At 39.9% G+C, this 19276-nt stretch overlaps 1 protein-coding gene across 1 annotated transcript in view; it reads left to right on the top strand.

The window, feature by feature from the left end:
- The window catches only part of man2a1 (mannosidase, alpha, class 2A, member 1), a 246509-nt gene that overhangs the window by 161778 nt on the left and 65455 nt on the right, over positions 1-19276 (top strand). The window contains exons 14-16 of the mRNA XM_043710422.2: positions 3102-3332; positions 7270-7392; positions 9926-10040. Coding sequence (XP_043566357.2) covers positions 3102-3332; positions 7270-7392; positions 9926-10040 — 469 coding nt within the window. The remainder of the gene's footprint in view (positions 1-3101; positions 3333-7269; positions 7393-9925; positions 10041-19276) is intronic.

The raw sequence follows: 19276 nt of genomic DNA, 5'->3' as shown, positions 1-19276 counted from the left end.
GGTCAAAATCTGGAACTCCCTCCCTGATGATATTGTGGGTCTACCTACAACCACATGGATTACAGCAGTTCAAGAAGCCAGCTGACTGCAACCTTCTCTAAGGCAACTAGGTTTGGTCAACAAATGCTGCCCCATATCCCATGAGTGAATTTGAAAAAAATGGACGATATTGCTTGTAATAGCGAGTGTGGTCAAGCATGAACCTTTGTGGGAATTGGGGCAGGGTGAATATGAAGTATCATAGAGAAGAGTGTGGCACTTATCCTTGCTACAGCCAGCTGCCATGCACTGATCTAGGTGTTGATGTTAGACCACTCTGGCACAATTTGGAGTTATGATCTCTACTGCCAATCATCCGGATAATGACACGGCTCCTCTGAACCATGTCTTTACCAGGACCTCTGGATCCCTGTCAGAGAATCATGGCACCATCTTCATCTCCTTCAACATGATCTGATTGACTGTCACCGAATAGCGCAGCTTCACAGTTTAGTGTTCATATGGGTGCATAGTGGTCTTTTATATATAGAATAAGTGCCAGAGTTGCTAGGTTTTGGTGGATATCTAGTGAATGATGAGTTCTTTCAGGAATGGTGACAGGTATAATGTGGTTAGAATCGGATGAGAGGGGTGCCATAGAGACAGGGCAGGTAGTCAATGAGGGAAGCTATGGCAAGAGAACTTGCTTGGCCTCAGCAAATAAATCCTTCAAAAACTTGACAAAGATTCAGCCTAATTTTTCTAATTTTTGATTCATTCTTGACTTTTGCATCTAACAGAATTTAATATTTTTAAATTGTGGCTTTCCTTTCTTCGTTGTTTGCATTTAATTTCGTAGAATCCCTACAGTTTTGAAGCAGGCCATTCGGCCCATCAGTTCTGCACTGATCCTCTGAAGAGATGCCACCCACATTCACCCCATCCCTGTAACCCTGCATTTCCCATGGCTAATCTACCTAGCCTGCACATTCCTTGACACCATGGGCAGTTTAGGAAGGCCAATCCATCTAATCTGCATGTCTTTGGACTGTGGCAGGAAACTGGAGCACCCAGAGGTAACCACACAGATATGGGGAGAACGGATTTGAACCCAGCTCTCTGGCACTGTGAGGCAACTGTGCCAACCACCGAGCCACCATGCCATATTACATTGATTTGTACCTTGTTCCAGTCGCAACTTAAATTGATGCATTAGATGCAAAGTTATTACTATGGTTGCAAGTTATTCTATAATTTTGTATTATTTGAGGCAGGAGGAGTGCACCATCTTTTTTTAGTTAGTCTCATTCCAGTTCCGCAACTCCATTATTCCAGCATAAAATTTTTTAGTTACTAAGATGACCAGTTAAATACTTTATCAAAAAAAATTTCAAACCTACATGATCTATTGATCAAATTTCTTAATAAATGAAACGGTTGGTTTATTATCAAAATGAGGCTTATTCATTAATGATGCAATAATTGGTCAACACGTACAATAAGTAAAATAAAAGTATAAATGTGTATTCCTTAAACTCACATGGAAGCATGCAGCTTTCTCTTCAGGAAGAAAGCAAGCAAGTTCTCTGAAGAGATTGACTTTCTGAAATAAAAGTTTGACCAATAGGTCATTCTTGAAGGTAAAAACATAAAGTACACACTGCTTTGGAGTCTGTTGCTCTGATGTTCTGGTCAAGACACTCATCACGCACAGTGGTGTCTGACAAAAGCATGATCAGAAAATACAATCTTGAAATGTTACCTCAATCATTTTTTAAAAGAACGAATATGTCTGTACCTGGTTAATATTCAAAACAATAGCTTGTATTTTGTACATGTTTTATATTGTCGATCTGATTAAAATATTTGATAATACGAAGACAAAACAATAAATTTGGGGTGGCACAGTTGCTCAGCAATTAGCACTACTACCTCAGCGCCAGGAACCTGCGTTCAATCCCAGCCATTGGGATAGGTCTGTGTGGAGTTTGCACATTCTCCCCATGTCTGTGTGTGTTTCCTCCAAGTGCTGTGGTTTTCCTCTGAGAGTCCAAAGATGTGCAGGTTAGGTCAATTGGCCAGGCTAAATTGCCGATAGTGTCCAGGCTATATGCAGGCTAGGTAAGTTCCGCATGGGAAATGCAGGGTTACAGGAATAGGGTGGGGGCTGGATCCGGGTGGGCTATTGTTAAGAGGGTTGGTGTGGTCTCGTTGAGTGAATCACCTGCTTCCACACTAGGGATTCTGTGAAATTCTGTGTCTCAACTTAAACTCAACCAGAGGGTTATCTTTGCAGTAATGAGAAGGGTCACCTAGGCACCTTGTTCTTCGCAATCTTCCCTCAACCTCAGATTCCCTCAAATCAGGCTTTCTTTGAAGTAAATGTGTTTTACTGAGTAGGGTAAAAAAGAGACTTCTTCAAACAAATCACTGTTCTATCAGTCCAAGCAGAGGTCTACAGAATAGCAGACAGTTATCACCAGTTATGTTATTTCCAGAAAGCCTGTTTTTTTAAAAAAAATGCAATATCCAAAGTGAACATTCAAAAACCTCTTTAAAATAGACAGCTTTATGTATTTTCATAAAACTTGCAACAAATCCTTTTTTTAACTCTTTCAAAATTTTAATCCTCCAAAAAATGCTAAATATAAAGCATCTTTGTAACAATGTACTTGCAGAGAGAGTTTTATTCACTGGTATGGGATCCCCATAAATCATTTTGTCTCAACGTAAGACTGTAACTTTCGATACTGTCGCACAATTTTGGAGACCTGTTCTGTTATAAAACATCAACGCTACAACTTCATGCTGTCCTGAAAGATAATCAAAAACTACCCAATCCATTTTAAAGTCAATGGTTTAATGTAATCTCCTGGGATCCTAGAATTCTGGATCAATTACTTTTATGAATAAAATTCTTAGTTTCGATTTGATCAGTGGTGTAGTTCTATTCTCTCAGCTGGGAATTGTAAATTTCAGAGATTGATCTAAGAAGCTCAACCTGGTAGAATGACTAAATTTGAAGTACACTGAACCTTACGATTATTATGTCTATCTGTGAAATGGGTCAAAATTTAAGCTTTACATTTGATACATTTCCACTTTTTTTATTCTTCCAACAGATTTCCTTTGTGGCACATGTATCAGCGCTGGGATTGGGGCTCTACCAGTTAGTGGAGGCTCCAGATATCAAACCTATGCTCACTCATTACACTGTATACCTAAATGGAAGGGAAGAAACAAGCGTGGAGAGTCCTTTCAAGATTGACACGCTGAAAAGCTACACTGGTGACATCACTATTGAAAATCTAAATTTGAAGGCTTGGTTTTCAGGAACTAAAGGTTTCTTAAAGGTATAAAATTCTAGAAATATGTTTCTTTGGTTTGTATAGAACTATCACACTCATTCAGTAAACTTGTATTTATAAATAAATCGATCACTTCGTTGGCTGATGCTTCTTTTCTTGTTCATGTCAGAATCACATTAGCAAACAAGCCAAACTAAAATACGATTTAAATTTTGATATATTTGATTCGCATTTTTTCTTTGCAAAAGTTTATTTTTATTCTTGCATTCAGTCACTGGTGCAGTCTTCAGTATTGGCCAACCATTGCTGTGTTCACTAGCCACTAGCATAGATGCAAACCCTGTTTTAAAAATGCTTGAAGTATTGTTGGTTGTTCCTAATGATTCGCATGTCTTTTTCAGCTACCTCATTATTCTGCAGGATCTGTTTCTCTAAATTCAAACAGAAACTTGATTCTGCCACCACCATCTCTTAATTTTGAGGGCATGAAAGCAAAGTTGGCTAAAGTGAATTGGCAAACTAGGTTTAAAGAGATGCTGTGCAGATATTTAAGGTGATATTTCAGAAATAGATTATAAGAGCAGGGATGATGTGTTAGAGCTATACAAAACTTTGGTGAGGCCACAGCTGGAGTACTGTGTTTAGTTCTAGTCACTACACTATAGGAAGAATGTGATGGCACTGGAGGGGGTGCAGAGGAAATTCATCAGGATGTTGCCTTGGATGGAACATTTTAGCTCTGAGGAGAGGTGAATAAGCTCAGGTTGTTTTCTTTTGAACATAGAGGGCTGAGGTGTGATTCTGATTTTGGTGTATATGTAGGGTGAATAAGCAGCCGCTCCCCTTAGTTGAAGAGTCAGTAACAAGGGGGCATGAATTTAAGGTAAACGGCAAAAGGTTAGAAGGAATTTGAGGAAAATATTGGTGGTGGGAGTCTGAAAGTCACTGCCTCGTAGTGTAGTTGAGGTTCCCAACCTTTAAAATGTACTTGGATGAACACTCGAAATGTCACAATATTCAAGGCTGTGGGCCAAGTGCTGGAAAGTGGGACTGGTGTAGATTTAGAATAGTTTAGTCAATGTAGACTAAAGGCTGAAGGGCCTCTTCTATACTATATGAATCTATAGATGCAAAAAGGTTATAGCAAGGCAATTAGATACATTCAAGGTAATTGAGAAGACCTACCATGGATTTGTAAAAATGAAAATCATATTAAATCATCCAAACATTTTGAGGCAGTAACGTTGGAATAAAGGAGAATCGGTGGATGTACTGTGCTTAGATTTCCAGAATTCATTTGATAATTTGCTGCAACAAAGGTTATCATAGGAAATAAAGGCTCATTCTGTATGGAGTGGCATATTGACATGGATAGAAGATTGGCGGACTAACAGGAAGCACAAATGGGTCTTTTTCTAGTTGGCAAGATGTAATCGGTCATGTGCCACAGGAAACATTATTGCAAACCTCAATTGTTTACAATTGATATAAATACATGGACAAAGTGGCTGAAGCATAGTTGCAAAATTAGCTGATGACACTAAGATTGGTGGGAAAATAAGTTGTGAAGAAGACACAAGGAGGCTGGAAAAAGATATTTGCAAAAATGTGGGAAAAGTTGAAATTGTTGAATGAACCCAAACCATGGCAATCTAACATAAACTTGATTCCTCAGAGACATTCAAAAATAGATACTCTCTTGGAATTAGTTAAAACACAGTAGGAAGTCATTAGAGCCATTGAGTCTGTGCCAGGTTTTCATTGGGCAACCCAGGTATACCTATTCTTCACTCTGTCCCTACAGTCCCAAAGTTTATTCTCTTCAGATTCCCGTGCAACTTATGCTTGAATTAATTGCTGGTTGGTAGCAAGTTCCAGGCCATTACTACCCAGTGTAAAATTGTTCTTCTTCACATTCTCGGAATTACCAAATTATTATGGTGCAGAAGGAGGCCATTCGGCCTTATAACTATCTGCCAATCTTCTGCTTTTTTCCCCAATATCCAGGTACACTATTTCTATCCAGTTAATCATCCAGTGCTGCGCTGAGTACCTCAATTGAATCTGCCTTCACCACATTTCCATTCAGGGCATTCCATGCCCTAACCATTTTATGAAAAAAAAATTCTCACACTCTCTTGCTTTGTTGACACATCACTTTTAAACTTTAAATTTAGTCCTCCTTGTTTGTTGTTCTTTTATGAGTGGGAACAGCTTCTCCCTACCTACTCTGTCCAACTGGCCTTTGGTTTTAAAGATGTCTTTCAGATCTCCTCTCGGTCTTCTTCCTCAATGAGAACAGCTCCAATTTCTTTTAATTTATCCTCATTGCTGAAGTTTCTCATTCTCTGAACCATTCTTGTAAATCTCTTCTTACTCTCTCTAATGTGTTCACATCATTCCTATAGGTGGTGTCTGAACTATACATGGTACTTCAGTTGAGGTCTAACAAATGTCTTACACCATCACCTCCTTGCTTTTGTACTCTATGCATCTGGTACACTTGTTTTTATTGGTCATTGTATTGATTATAGCATTTGGGATCTCATGTTGCAGTTGTGCAGGACATTGGTTAAGACACTTCTGGAATACTGCTTTCAATTCTGGTGTCTCTGCTACAGGAAAGATTATGTTGAACTTGAAAGGGTGAAAACAATTATTTAAAACAATATTGCTGCGGTTGATGGTTTTCATCTACAGAGAGAGACTGAATAGGCTGGGGCTATTTTCCCGGGAGCATCGGAGGTTGAGGGGTAACATTATAGAGGTTTTTAATTCATGAAGGGCTTGGATAGGATGAATAGCCAAGGTCTTTTTTCCCACGGTATATGTCAAAAAAGCAGTGGTCCTGGCAATGACTCTTGGTGCACACCACTGTCCACCATCCTCTGGTCTGAAAAAAATTACTGTTTCCCATAAATTGCGGTTTTCCGTCCTTATGCCAATTTTCTTTTCGAATTTAACAGTCACCCTCCTATTCCAGGAGCCTCAAATTTGTTAACTAGCCTTTTACACGATACTTTTTTGAATAAATGAAAAACGTAGCAAGCTAGTTCTTGATACACACAAGGTCCAGTCCGTTGAGTGATAAGTAGGTATTGTGAATATCAGTTAACAAATAGAAAGTATACAAAAAAGATACTCTTGGTGCAGTAATATGATTCTGTTAAATCTGGAAATTTATCAGATCACTTGCAGGACGTTTTTTGTCAATTCATCCAAAATTAGATAGATTAGATTACTTACAGTGTGGAAACAGGCCCTTCAGCCCAACAAGTCCACACTGACCCTCCGAAGAGTAACCCACCCAAACCCATACCCCTACATTTACCCCTTTCACCTAACACTACAGGCAATTTAGCATGGCCAATTCACATAACCTGTACATTTTTGGACTGTGGGAGGAAACCGGAGCACTCAGAGGAAATCCACGCAGACAGTTGCCTGAGGCGGGAATTGAACCTGGGTCTCTGGTGCTGTGAGGCAGCAGTGCTAACTGTGCTACTGTGCCGCCCAGATATTTATGCTTTTGGGAATAATAGGGGCCAAATGGCCAACTTCTGCTCCTACAACGTAGGATTTGTTTTGGACCATGAATCGTAATGGAACAACCCAAACCAATTTCTGCTCTTATACATATACAGAAGTAAGACCATCTAAACCTGTGGTATAATGATGCTTCATTCTAGGAGTCATGTGTTCAATTATGAATATTCCTTGTATATCTGCAAATCATGCATACTGAGTGTTGTTTCTTTTGAAGGAGAAAATTTGACAAATAGCTATTTCACATGTTACTGATAGTTGGCGTGTAATATTTTATAGGGGTTCTCATGGTTCACTTGCGTATTTGTTACAACTGTACATATTTTGATGAAGATACAAGTTAAAACGTTAGTTAAATGGAGATAAGTAATATTAAATTATATTTTAAGACAACTTAAGATGATCAAATATCCAAATTCCCTTCCTTTCATATTAGAAAATAAACATCAAGGAGAATCAGAGTGAACATCAGATAAATATTCAGTTTTGGTGGTATGGAACCACAAGTAACCGGGATAAGAGTGGTGCCTATCTCTTCTTGCCTGATGGAGAAGCTAAGGTAAACCAAATATATTTTTTTATTTAATAAAGACAAAAGTACTTAGAAATGCTCAGCACCCATTTGGCATTTCTTGAAAGAAAAATGGAATTGTTATGATCCATTGAAAAATGTAGAGGTATGCTGTTATTAAGTAAATACAAACACAAATAACAAACAAAAAGGAACTCTCTGTGGTACAGTGGCTGGCAGGACTGATTAAATGACAAAGGATATGATGATGTAAGGCATAAAAACCTAAAGAACTGTGGATACTGTAAGTCAGAAACAAAAGCAGAAATTGCTGGAACATCTCAGCAGGTCTGGCAGCAAGTGTGGAGAGAAATCAGGTTTAATGGTTTTGGATTGAGTGACCCTTCCTTAGCAATTTCTGATGTGAGGCAAATGGGAAGAAAAGATAGGCCAAGCAGGGTTTAAATGATTAAATTGTCTTTCTGAGAAATGATTAAAATCTAGAAATTAGTGTCCCTAATTTTAATTCCAGAAGATGTCTGGTAGAAAGATGAAGTGTTGTATCAATTTAAATTTTTGGTCTTACCTTCCACCACCCTCCACTGCCTTCTTATTGGCTATTTATCTGTGACAGCCTGAAATGTTGGGTGCGGAGTTATCCCGACTCTGACTGGCCAAGCAGCTTTGGGAACCTACCAACCATGCTGATAGGTTTGTGAATATGAAGATGACTAATTATTAGTCTGTCTTGTAAGCTTTCCAGAGTCTGTCTATCTCCTGGCAAGTACACATTTGGTGAGGAGTGGGAGAGAAGGGTCAGTTGGTCCCAACATCAGGACTCCAAACCCCACATGAAAATCTTGCTTCTTTACTGTCATTCTCTTAAGGTGCTGCTTATCCTGCCTATTTTACAGAACTTGTTGTTTTTATTTATTATATGTTATCTTTCAATAAGAAATAGATGTTTGTATGGCTTGTGTAATTTCAGCTGTTAAGGTCTTTGGAAACATTTCTTATTGTAACTTAATTCAGACTGCTATTTTTAAAAACCTTCAGTATACAATTAAAGTGATTACAGAATCATGAAATGGTTACAGTACAAAACACGACCAATAGCCTGTTGTGTTCATGGGAGCTTTCTACAAGAGCAGCTCTGCAAGTCCAATTCTTGCTGCTGTGTAAAGACGTTTTTCAACATAATTCTGTTGGTTCTCCCTTCCTAATAACATTACCTGTAACAAAAAGATTGCAGTGGATTGAGAAGGCAACTCATGAGCATCTCTTCAAGGGTGACTAAGGAGTAAGCAATATATGGTGCTGAAAGGGAATGCTGAAGATAGTGAGTGAAGATAAACTTGAAAAGAAACATTGAAAACTATTGGGAAAGAGCACAGGGAGTGGGCCTAATTAAAGTATAAAGATTGTTTTCTCCTTCAAACCAATGAATAGTTTTAAAGTCTTAAAGTAACCAAAGTCAGAGCTAGAAGAATTAAATAGATCTATTTCTTCTTAACAGCTCCATAATTGCCTTGTTATATAAATTACAATCTGTGTCTACTTCAAGATTTAGTTTCGTCTTTTTTGTAAACTGATGTTTTGAATAATTAACATTCCCTTTCTCTGCCATAAGTGCACAGTGGCACTAGTGTGTACCATCTACAAGATGCATTGCAGCAACTCACCAAGACTCCTTTGACAGCACTTTCCACATATGTGACCTCAACCATCTGCAATTGTTTCCAAGCCAAACACCATCCTGACTTGGAACAATGTCACTGTTCATTAATTGGCACAGGAAATTTACCATATTTCATCAATTATTTAATTTGTAGAATAAACTGGTCATATAGTAAAAGACATAACAGAGACAATAGGACTGAAATGCCACTGATGGTCTGCAGGCCTCTTTTTGGAATAATGGCTGAAGTCTAATGGAATCTTACCAATAAATTTTCAGGTATCTGTGTTTCAACCAGAGAAAGGGAAATTTAAAATTGGTATCTGTCAATTCTTCAAAGATTAATAAATGCATTACGTTAACTTTGGCTTTGGTAGCTAAAGCTCCAAAATAGTTTCAGAACATGTTTTCTGGATGAATGGACTTGATCATCCAAATCCAAAAACCCAAATTCCCAATTCATTTCTTTGGTGTCAAAATGATGCAGGTTTTTATATTATAAATTTTCAAAGCAAAAGTTGTACAAATTGTTGTTATATAGGCTTAATCATAAGTGTACTAACTGGAAACACTCATTTCATTAAAGTGAGAGCTTTGGTTCTCAGCACTTTGTCATATATTCTTTTTTAGTCAACATAGTTCATGGAAGGAGGAAATTGTTTTATGCAAAAATATCATTGACAGATATTTAACCATACAGATCTTCCCTGCCCTTGAATAGCTTTTCCAATATATTTGTCCTCTTCTTATTTGCAGTCTTCTATTAAGCTCAAGAATGGGACAGGTGAGTTAGTATGGCAATAGTAAATCTTTGAAAGACACATTGAACTTTCAGTGTGCATTAGAATGCTACATAGTAATTTAGAGTTCACTAATCTGAATCATTTGAACCTTCTTTCCTAGCCATATATTCCTTCAGAACCTCCTATCTTGAGAATAGCTCGTGGCCGACTTTTTTCAGAGGTACTATGTATCTACCAACACTTCACGCACTCAGTACGACTCAATAATGTGCATGGTAAGAACAACTGCAGTTCTGATAATCTTTTGCCTCATATTATAAATTTTTCATTCTTTGACTCTAAAACTGTTATTAATAATTGCCTCATAATACAACATTTTAGCATTGTTGCAAAAAATGTCAAAATTTTTGTCAAAGTTTTTTTTCTTTAGTCTCTGATCTGTTGTTGTAGCCACTGTGTTTATGTGATGAGTCCAGTGTGTTTCTGGTTAATGGTTACTCCCAAAATGTTGATAGCAGGGGATTCAATGATGGTAACACCATTGAATGTCAAGGAATGGAGAGTATGTTGTCTCTTATCGGAGATTGTCCATGCCTGGCATTTATATGGCATGAATATTACATGCCATTTGTCAGCACAAGCTTGGATATTATCCAGAAATTGTTGCATTTGAACATGTAGTACTTAAGAATTAGAAGAGTCATGAATGGTGCTGAACATTATACAAACATTGGCACACTTCTTATGGAAGGAGGGAAGGTCATTGATGAAGCAGCTGAAGATGGTTCGGCCTAGGACACTACCCTGAAGAACACCTGCAGAGATATCCTGTAGCTCAGATGACTGACCTCCAACAACCATTATGTGCTAGTTATGACTCTAACCAGCAGAGACCTTGTCCCCTTGATACCCATTGATTTCAGTTTTACAAGGGCTCCTGATACCACACTCGGTCAAATGTGGCCTTGATGTCAAGGGCTATCACTTTCCCCTCACCTCTGGAATTCAGCTCTTTTGTCCATATTTGACCTAGACAGCAATGGTCAGGAGCTGAGTGACCCTTGTGGAACCTGAACTGGGCATCACTAAACAGGTTTTTGCTAAGCAGTTGCTGCTTGATGGCACTGTTGGTAACACCTCCTGTCACTTTACTGATGATTGAGAATAGACTGATGAGATAATGGCTCAGTAGATGCTAATGCTGTAACTGTACTAGAAGAGCTTGGCTAGAGGAGTGGCAAGTTCTGGAGCACAAATCTTCAACCAGAAGTGCCAAGTGGATGATCCATTGCAGCCATCCATCGGAATATTTTCAGGGCACACAACCTTTGCAGCCTCCATTTCTTCATCTCTTGTGGAGTGAATTGAATTGTCTGAAGACTGGTATCTGAAATGATGAGGACCACTGGAGGAGGCTGTAATTGATCATCCACTTGGCACTTCTAGCAAAAGATTTCTGCGAATACTTCCATCATTGAGGATGGGGATATTTGTGGAGCTTCCTCCTTCTATGAGTTGTTTAGTTGTCCATCACCATTCATGACTGGATGTGGCAGGATTGCAGAGCTTAGATTAGATCCATTGGTTGTGGGATTGCTTAACTCTGACTATCACTTGCTGTTTATGCTGTTTGGCTTGCAAGTAGTACTGGTTGGTAACTTCAACACCTCATTTTTATGTAGTTTTGGTGTTGCTGCTGGCATGCCCTCCTGCAATCTGTGTTGAACTAGGGTTGGTTCCCCCGGCTGACTGTAATGAATGAATGGGAGACATACTGGGCCCTGAGGTTGCAAATTGTGCTGGAGTATAATTCTGCGGCTGTTGATGGCCCACAGAGCCTCATGGATTCCCAGTCATGAGTTGCTAGATCTACTCGAAGTCTATCACATTTAGCATGGTGATAACACAATGGAGGTGTGAAGGCAGGACTTTGTCTCCACAAAGACTGTGCGGTGGTCAGTCTTACCAGTATTGTCATGGACAGAAGCATCTACAATAGCAGATTAGTCTGGATGATGTGAAGTATGTTTTTCCCACTTGTTGGTTCCTTCACCACCTGCCACAGACCCAATCTAGTAGATTTCTAGATTTGCACCCAACCAGCTTCATTAGTAGTGTTACTGTCATCAGAGGTGATAATTGAAATCTCTCACCCAAAGCACATTTTGCACCCTCATGCTTCCTCCAATTGTTCAATATTGTGGAATACTGATTCATCAACGGAGGGAGGACAGTACCTGGTAGTGAGCAGGAGGTTTACATGCCCATGTTTAACCTGAAGCCATGAGGTCCACAGTCAGCATTGAGGACTCCCAGGGCAACTCCCTCTCGACTGTATACCACTGTGCTACCACCTCTGCTGGGTCTGTCCTGACCCTGGAACAGGACATATTCAGAGAAGGTGATGGTGGTGCCTGAGACATTGCCGAATTAAGGTTTGATTCGGTGAATAAGATTATGTCAGTTTGTTGCTTGACTAGTCTATGAGACCGCTCTCCCAATTATGGCACTAACCCCAGGTGTTACAAAGAGCTGTTTCAGCCATTGTCTTTTCTGGTATCTGAGTCAATGTCAGGTAATCCTTTCTTTGAGAATCCAATGTCAGGTGATTTCAGCTGATCTTCTCTGATAAGATTGATTTTTTTTTAGGAATGATTGGTGAGCACAAACAATGTAATGGTGACTGTGAAGATTGCCCATATATAAGATGGTGAACATGATACAAAAATGTTTAGCTGTCTTAGCTGCATCCTGGCAGTGATTCAATTCTGAAGACTTCTGAATCCAAGTCAGGTGATCTGTCAGGTTTCCTTTCTTTGAGGCTTCATAGTAATTGCTGCAACTGAATGGCTTGCTGAACCATTTCACAGAGCATTTGAAAGTCAGTCACATTGCTGTGGGTCTGGAGTCACATGTAGACCAGACCAGGTGAGGATGGTAGATTCCTTCCCTGTGGGACATTTGGGTTTTTCTAACTATCGGCAATGCTGTCATAGTCATCAGTAGCTTCTTAATTCCAGATTTTTTATGATTCCAAATTCCGTGGTGTACTTAGTGGGATTTGAACCCGGATTCTGGATTAATAGTCTAGTAATGACACCACTGGGCCATCACCTCCCCTACAATGATGTTGCTCTGTCGACTTAGTAGGAGGACAGCTTAGGATCTCAAGTCCTAAGTCATCCAAGTCCTCTTCATTGTCACTGTAACAATGTCTACCACATCAGTACAACTTATACTCAGCTGCTAACATATAATCAACAACATCTTTTTTAACACAAGAACCTCTTCTCATTAGAATAGTAAGTGTTTTTCTTTGACACACCAGATCAACAGGGCTCTGTAGATCTAAAAAGAGAATAGTTGCAGCAAACCTGCTGATTGGTGAGCAGAAATGAGCCACAAACAATGTAATGGCCACTGTGAAGATTGCCCATATAGGATGGTGAACAGCGATACAAAAATGTTTAGCTGTCTTAGCTGCATCCTGGCAGTGATTCAATTCTGAAGATTTCTTCAGACATAGCTTTAAAAATTCAATTCACACTGACAGCAGCAGGAAAAGCTGAACTCTTAAGAACCCCGCTGAAGAAAGTTTCCTGGCAAGATTCAATAAACCACAATGGTAAACTGACTTCCAGCCTGTTAAGAGATGTGCTGAAGCAGAAAAGTTAAGAGCTTCCCTGAGGTAGTATTTAGTCATCTCAACAGAGTTACAAATTGCGTGCCATCCAGAGTCAGGGTTCGGCCAGTGAGATATAGACATCTAAGACTTTGTGAATCAATTTAGAATCCCTGGTAAGTGAGAAAAACTTTAAAAGAAAGTTCAAGATTAGAAGCTGGAAATGCTAGAATTATTGAAAGGTGCTTACAACTCTCATCAAATGTCTTGGCAATGACCTTGGCAAGCAGGCATTATGATGTGTGGCTACAGTAGAAGAAGTCAAAGGCTACAGAAGCAATTTAAACCAACGTTTCAGGCCTATGGGCACCACAAAGCAAGAATTAATCTGATGACGGGACATATTTGAAGACTAATGGACTATATTTAATGGAGGAAGTAAGTTAGGTGTCTTTATGAAAATGTGGGAGATCCATTACTGAAAACCATGCTCAGGCTGGCAGGCATTTATTCTAACTGTAGACATTGGAAGTCATTCAGGAGAAAAGACGATTATTATTAGAGCTTCAGATGCAGAAATCAGCCAGAAAGAAAAGTGATTAAAACAGACATTATGATTAGAGCCATAAAACAGTGGGGATTAATTCAGTAAAGCAGTTAAGAAAACAGGAATCATTTATTTAGGCTACAAATAATTTGATTCATCAGGAGAAACCTTTTCATTGTACCTGTAAAAGACATTTTGTATGCTAAAACACAGGAAAACTCACTATTGGTAACATTGCTGTTACTACAAATTAAAAGCCTCTAAGCAAGGAAAGTAAAAATCATAAAATAAAACAAAGAGCTGCAGATGCTGGAAACAAAAACAGAAATTTCTGGAGAAACTCAGCAAGTCTGACAGCATCTGTGGAGAGAAAACAAGTTAATATTTCATGTCCAGTGACTCTTCATCAGAACTTGCCAGTGTTGTTGTTGAAATAAATAATCACATCCGAACATCAGAAACAATATTGTCAGAAAAATTCAATTTTAGAGATTGATCAAATAGAACATTGATTTGGACATTTTGGAAGTGATAATCCTTAAGATACAGAATAGCAAATCAAATACTAAAGCAGCAGATAAACAATTAAATACTCTTGTTTACTATTGGCAACTGATGGACATTATAACTTGTCAAGGTATGAAGGATAAAACAGATGCTTGTGAAGAACTACTGAAAATCTTTGTCAATTGTTCTAATATCAGAACAAATAAAATTCTGATAAGATTTATCAAAAGAGTTCAGTATCCAATGGAATCAATATTTGCATAGTTATAAATAGATGAATGATCTCTGCAGATTAATGGAGAAATACAATGCTAGAGCAAACCATGAGGCACTGATCATTCCTAAAAAGATCAATCTTATCAGAGGAGTTCACAAGAAATTATTCAATTCATAAGTATAAAATCACAAAGAAATGAATAGGACTGATCAGATACCAAAGGTCCTTGCCAATGCTGTGGAACAAGGAATCTTCCACAGGAACGGGCAGTGTTCATACCCATAACATAGCAATGTACTAATTAAGATCAGAAGTAAGCTGTCCAGCACTTGAAGTGTACTCCACCATTCAGTAACGGTTGATCTCTTTGCATTCTGAATTCCACCCTCCTGTCTACCCCTGATAATATGTGGTTACCTTAAGTAGTAAGAAGCTGTCTACACCTCTGCTGCCATCTGAGGTAGAGTTCTAGTACAGGTAATTCTCCTATAATGCCATAGTGACTTTCCAGCGAAACCTCACTTAATAGAAAATGGCTTAAAAGAAATAATGGGGCCTATAGGAAAAGTGGGATTGGGGCAGACCAGCAAAAAATATCACTCATGATTGCTCAAAAATCACCCAAAAGTCTAACACAAAGTATAGCACGGACTGAATTAAGGTTTAAGTCGTATTTATTAATGAAACAATTATTAATGCAAGGACAGAGGGTCATCATCATCACCAACTTCAGGTGCAGATGTGTTTACAGAAGTGGATGTCTGTGGTTGATTGTCTTCTGACTGTTTGTTGGGGGTTGCTTTAAAAAAGACATCCAGTTTTTGCTGTTGTGCCCTTTTTCTTCTGTCTGGAAGAAGCTGTTAATAGGGGACCAGATATCTTATTGAACAAATTGATGCCCTACTGCAATCTACATTGTAGTTGTTGTCCTCTAAAAGCTGCAACTACCTCTCAGTTTCCCTCTGGATAGAAAAGAGAATTGTAAAGCTCTCATGGTACTGTATCCTGGACTTCATCATTTTCATCTCCAGCTTCCACTGTGACAAGCTGTTGTAGAGAGATCTTCAAAGTGGGACTCAAGCAGCTCTTCAATGTCCTCACTTTCAACTTCTTCTAAGCCAACCTGCTTTGCAAAGGCAACACAGTGCTCTTTGAGTTGAAAAATGTGGTGCTGGAAAACACAGCAGGCCAGGCAGCATCCGAGGAGCAGGAGAATCGATGTTTCGGGCATAAGCCCTTCCTCAGGAATGAGGCTTATGTGCCAAGCGGGCTGAGATAAAAGGTAGGGCGGGGGAGGGGCACTGGGAATACGATAGGTGGAAGGAAGTGAGGGTGAAGGTGATAGGCCAGAGAGGGGTGGGGGCGGAGAGGTCGGGAAGAAGATTGCAGGTCAAGAGGGCCGTGCTGAATCCGAGGGTTGGGACTGAGATAAGGTGGGGGGAGGGGAAATGAGGAAGCTGGAGAAATCTACTTTCATCCCGTGTGGTTGGAGGGTTCCTAGGCGGAAGATGAGGTGCTCTTCCTTCAGGTGTCGTGTGGCCAGGGTCTGGCGATGGAGGAGGCCAAGGACCTGCATGTAATTGGCGGAGTGGGAGGCGGTTGGGTTGGTTGGTGCAGGTGTTCCCTGAAACATTCCGCAAGTAGGTGGCCTGTCTCCCCAATGTAGAGGAGAACACATCGGGTGCAGCGGATACAGTAAATGATGTGTGTGGAGGTGCAGGTGAATTTGCGACAGATATAGAAGGATCCATTGGGGCCTTGGAGGGAGGTGATGGGGGAGGTGTGGGCTCAAGTTTTGCATTTCTTGCGGTTGCAGAGGAAGGTGCCGGGAGTGGAGGTTGGGTTGGTGAGGGGTATGGACCTGACGAGAGAGTCGCAGAGGGAGTGGTCTCTCCTGAATGCTGATAGGGGTGGAGAGAGAAATATATCCCTGGTGGTGGGGTCTGTCTGGAGGTGGCCGAAATGACGGAGGCGGATACAATGTATCCAGAGGTTGGTGGGGTGGAAGGTGGGGACCAGTGGGGTTCTGTCCTGGTGGCGATTGGAGGGGAGGGGTTCAAGGGCAGAGTTGCGGGAAGTGGAGGAGATGCAGTGGAGAGCGTCATTGACCACATCGGAGGGGAAATTGCAGTCTTTGAAGAAGGAGGCCATTTGAGTTTTTCCAACTCTTTGCCTTTTCAGAGCTCCTCTGACAGTTCACATCTTTTAGAATCTTGAAAAAAAGCTGCTGCCAAGCTGCAAGCAGGCAGTCCTTACTGACATCACCCCAGATCTCCACAATAATGTCAATAGCATTCTTGATGATAAAGCTTTTCCAAAATTAAAGAACACTGCTTATTATCCCTGTCAGTAGCTGCAATCAGCCTCTTGAATGTGCATCTTAAATAATAAGCTTTAAAAGCTGATACTGAATCCTGGTCAATCCTGTGTTTAGAGGTAGAAATACCACTTTGATGTTTTCAGAAAGCTCACCAATGGTAGCAGGACTTTTTTTGCCTGCACTACCGTCTAAAAACATCTTCCAAAACATCATCAATAAGATCAGAAAAAAATTGCCCTGTCATCCAACCTTTTTTGCTTGACCTGAAGTAAACATCTAGAGTAGACTTAAAGTAATCCTTCAGGGCTTGTAGGTTGGCAGAGTGGTACATCACCACAGGCTTAAGTTTTAAATAGCCATTGGCATTGGAACCCAGCAGCCCGGTCATACAATCCTTTGCCACTTAAAGCCTGGAGCATGTGCTTCATTCTTAGAAATGTAAGTTCTTGCTGACATTCTCTTCCAGTATAAACCTGTCTCATCCAAACTGAAGATTTGCTCTAAGGTGTAGCCTTCTTCATTTTTTTTTACTGTGGGAGGAAATGCCAGCACATGCTCCTCGCCTGAATAGGCAGATTCACCAATTTTACATTATGGCAATCATAGTGGTTCTTAAAACCAGCAAACCACCCACTGCTTGCACGAGAGATAGGTGGGTCTGCAGGATTTTGAGAATTTTCTTTAAATTTTCATAAATGGATAAAGCTTTCTCCTTTATGGTGAGAAAGGTTGTCCCAGATCGCTTTTTTGTTTTATCTTCTATCCAGACACTTAGAGCCTCTCCATCTCCTCAAGTTCCTTTGGCCATAACCTCTCAGATTTGCTGGCAGTCAGACTTGTTTCAGGAATACAACTTGCTTCAGTCTTTTCACTGTTGTCTTTAATGGGGCAAAAGGTAGGCTCCCTCATTCCTATTAAGCAAGCTATATCATACGTTCTCTCCTTATGCTCAAAATACTTTGTAACATCTAGCTCCTCTTCCATCCTTTCTTTTGCATTGACCAGGACGCTTTTTGCTAACATTCATGTGACAATCCTAATTTTTGCAAAAATGGAGGGGCATGATCTTGAGATATGCAGATACAAGAACAACTTAGAAAGGCAAATGGTGTGTATAAGAGTAATGCAGTCCTGCAGGAATTATACAGGGCTAATATAAGAATATCTTTCTCTCAGAGGGAGAGCAATGAGCATACATTAGTTTAATTTTTGAGATGAAGCTGCTCAATGTATTGTACTATACACCTCACATGCTCTGGTGAAAGCTGACATCGCAGAACAGCACAGAGACTTTGGTGCTGACATCGGCGTGTGCAGAGACTTCAGCACATACGGAAAATGAAGCATGCAAAATAATCACCACTGGAATTGCGAACAGAGGTAAACATCCTCAAAATTTCTTCAGCAGCATTATAGCTAAATTGTGCTGCTAAAACACGCTTTATATGAGAACTACCTATATTGTGCAACCTTCTCAAAGAAAAAATATTTCCTCATCTCTGTCCTGGAAAGGTGATCTGTAATTTTTAAACAGTCTTCCACAAGGCTGGACGTATCCAAAGAGCAGTTTAACAGAAGACAGTTGAAAAAAATGACTTGTTTAATCTATGTTAAAGCTGTTTCTTGGTGCATAATTGTTCAGGATGTGGGTGAGACCATTTTGGAGTGAGCCTTTTGTCATTGCTGCTGTATCCTCACCACTTGCTGTGCAAACAGTGCCACACCTGATTTTGAGTCAACACAGCCATCCATCATTGCAAGTTAACTCCTGCAACTCTCCCTTAGTTGTAGAATTGAACTGGAGATGGGGATAATTCGGCTCAGTCTTCCTTGAATCACACAAGCATATCATCCTCTATAATATGTACATTTTTCAAGATGTTGCTATTTATTTCTCCATGTTCTCTATCTTCCATATCCTTCTCCACAGTAAACACTGATGCAAACTACTCCCCCATTTCTGGTGGTTCCACACTTAAGTGGCCTTGCTAACTCTTTAAGGGGCCCTATTCTCTCCCTTATTACTCTTTTGTTCTTCATGTATTTGTTGAATCCCTTTGGATTCTCCTTAATCATACTTGCAAAGCTATTTCATGACCCTTTTTTGCCCTCTTGATTTCCCTCTTAAGTATACTCTTACTGCCTTTCAACTGTTGTAGAGATTCACTTGATCTCTGTTGTCTGTATCACACCAGATGCTTCCTCCTTTTTCTTGACCAAAACCTTAATTTCTCTAGTCATCCATCATTCCCAACACCTACCAGCCTTGCCCTTCACCCTAACAAGAACATACTGTCT

This window comes from Chiloscyllium plagiosum, unplaced genomic scaffold (assembly GCF_037043375.1).
Source record: "Chiloscyllium plagiosum isolate Xiang-an unplaced genomic scaffold, Cpla_swu_hap1 HiC_scaffold_2, whole genome shotgun sequence".
NCBI classification, from domain to species: Eukaryota; Metazoa; Chordata; class Chondrichthyes; order Orectolobiformes; family Hemiscylliidae; genus Chiloscyllium; species Chiloscyllium plagiosum.
The sequence above is the reverse complement of the archived record's forward strand: the minus strand, read 5'-3'. Positions and strand labels throughout refer to the sequence as shown.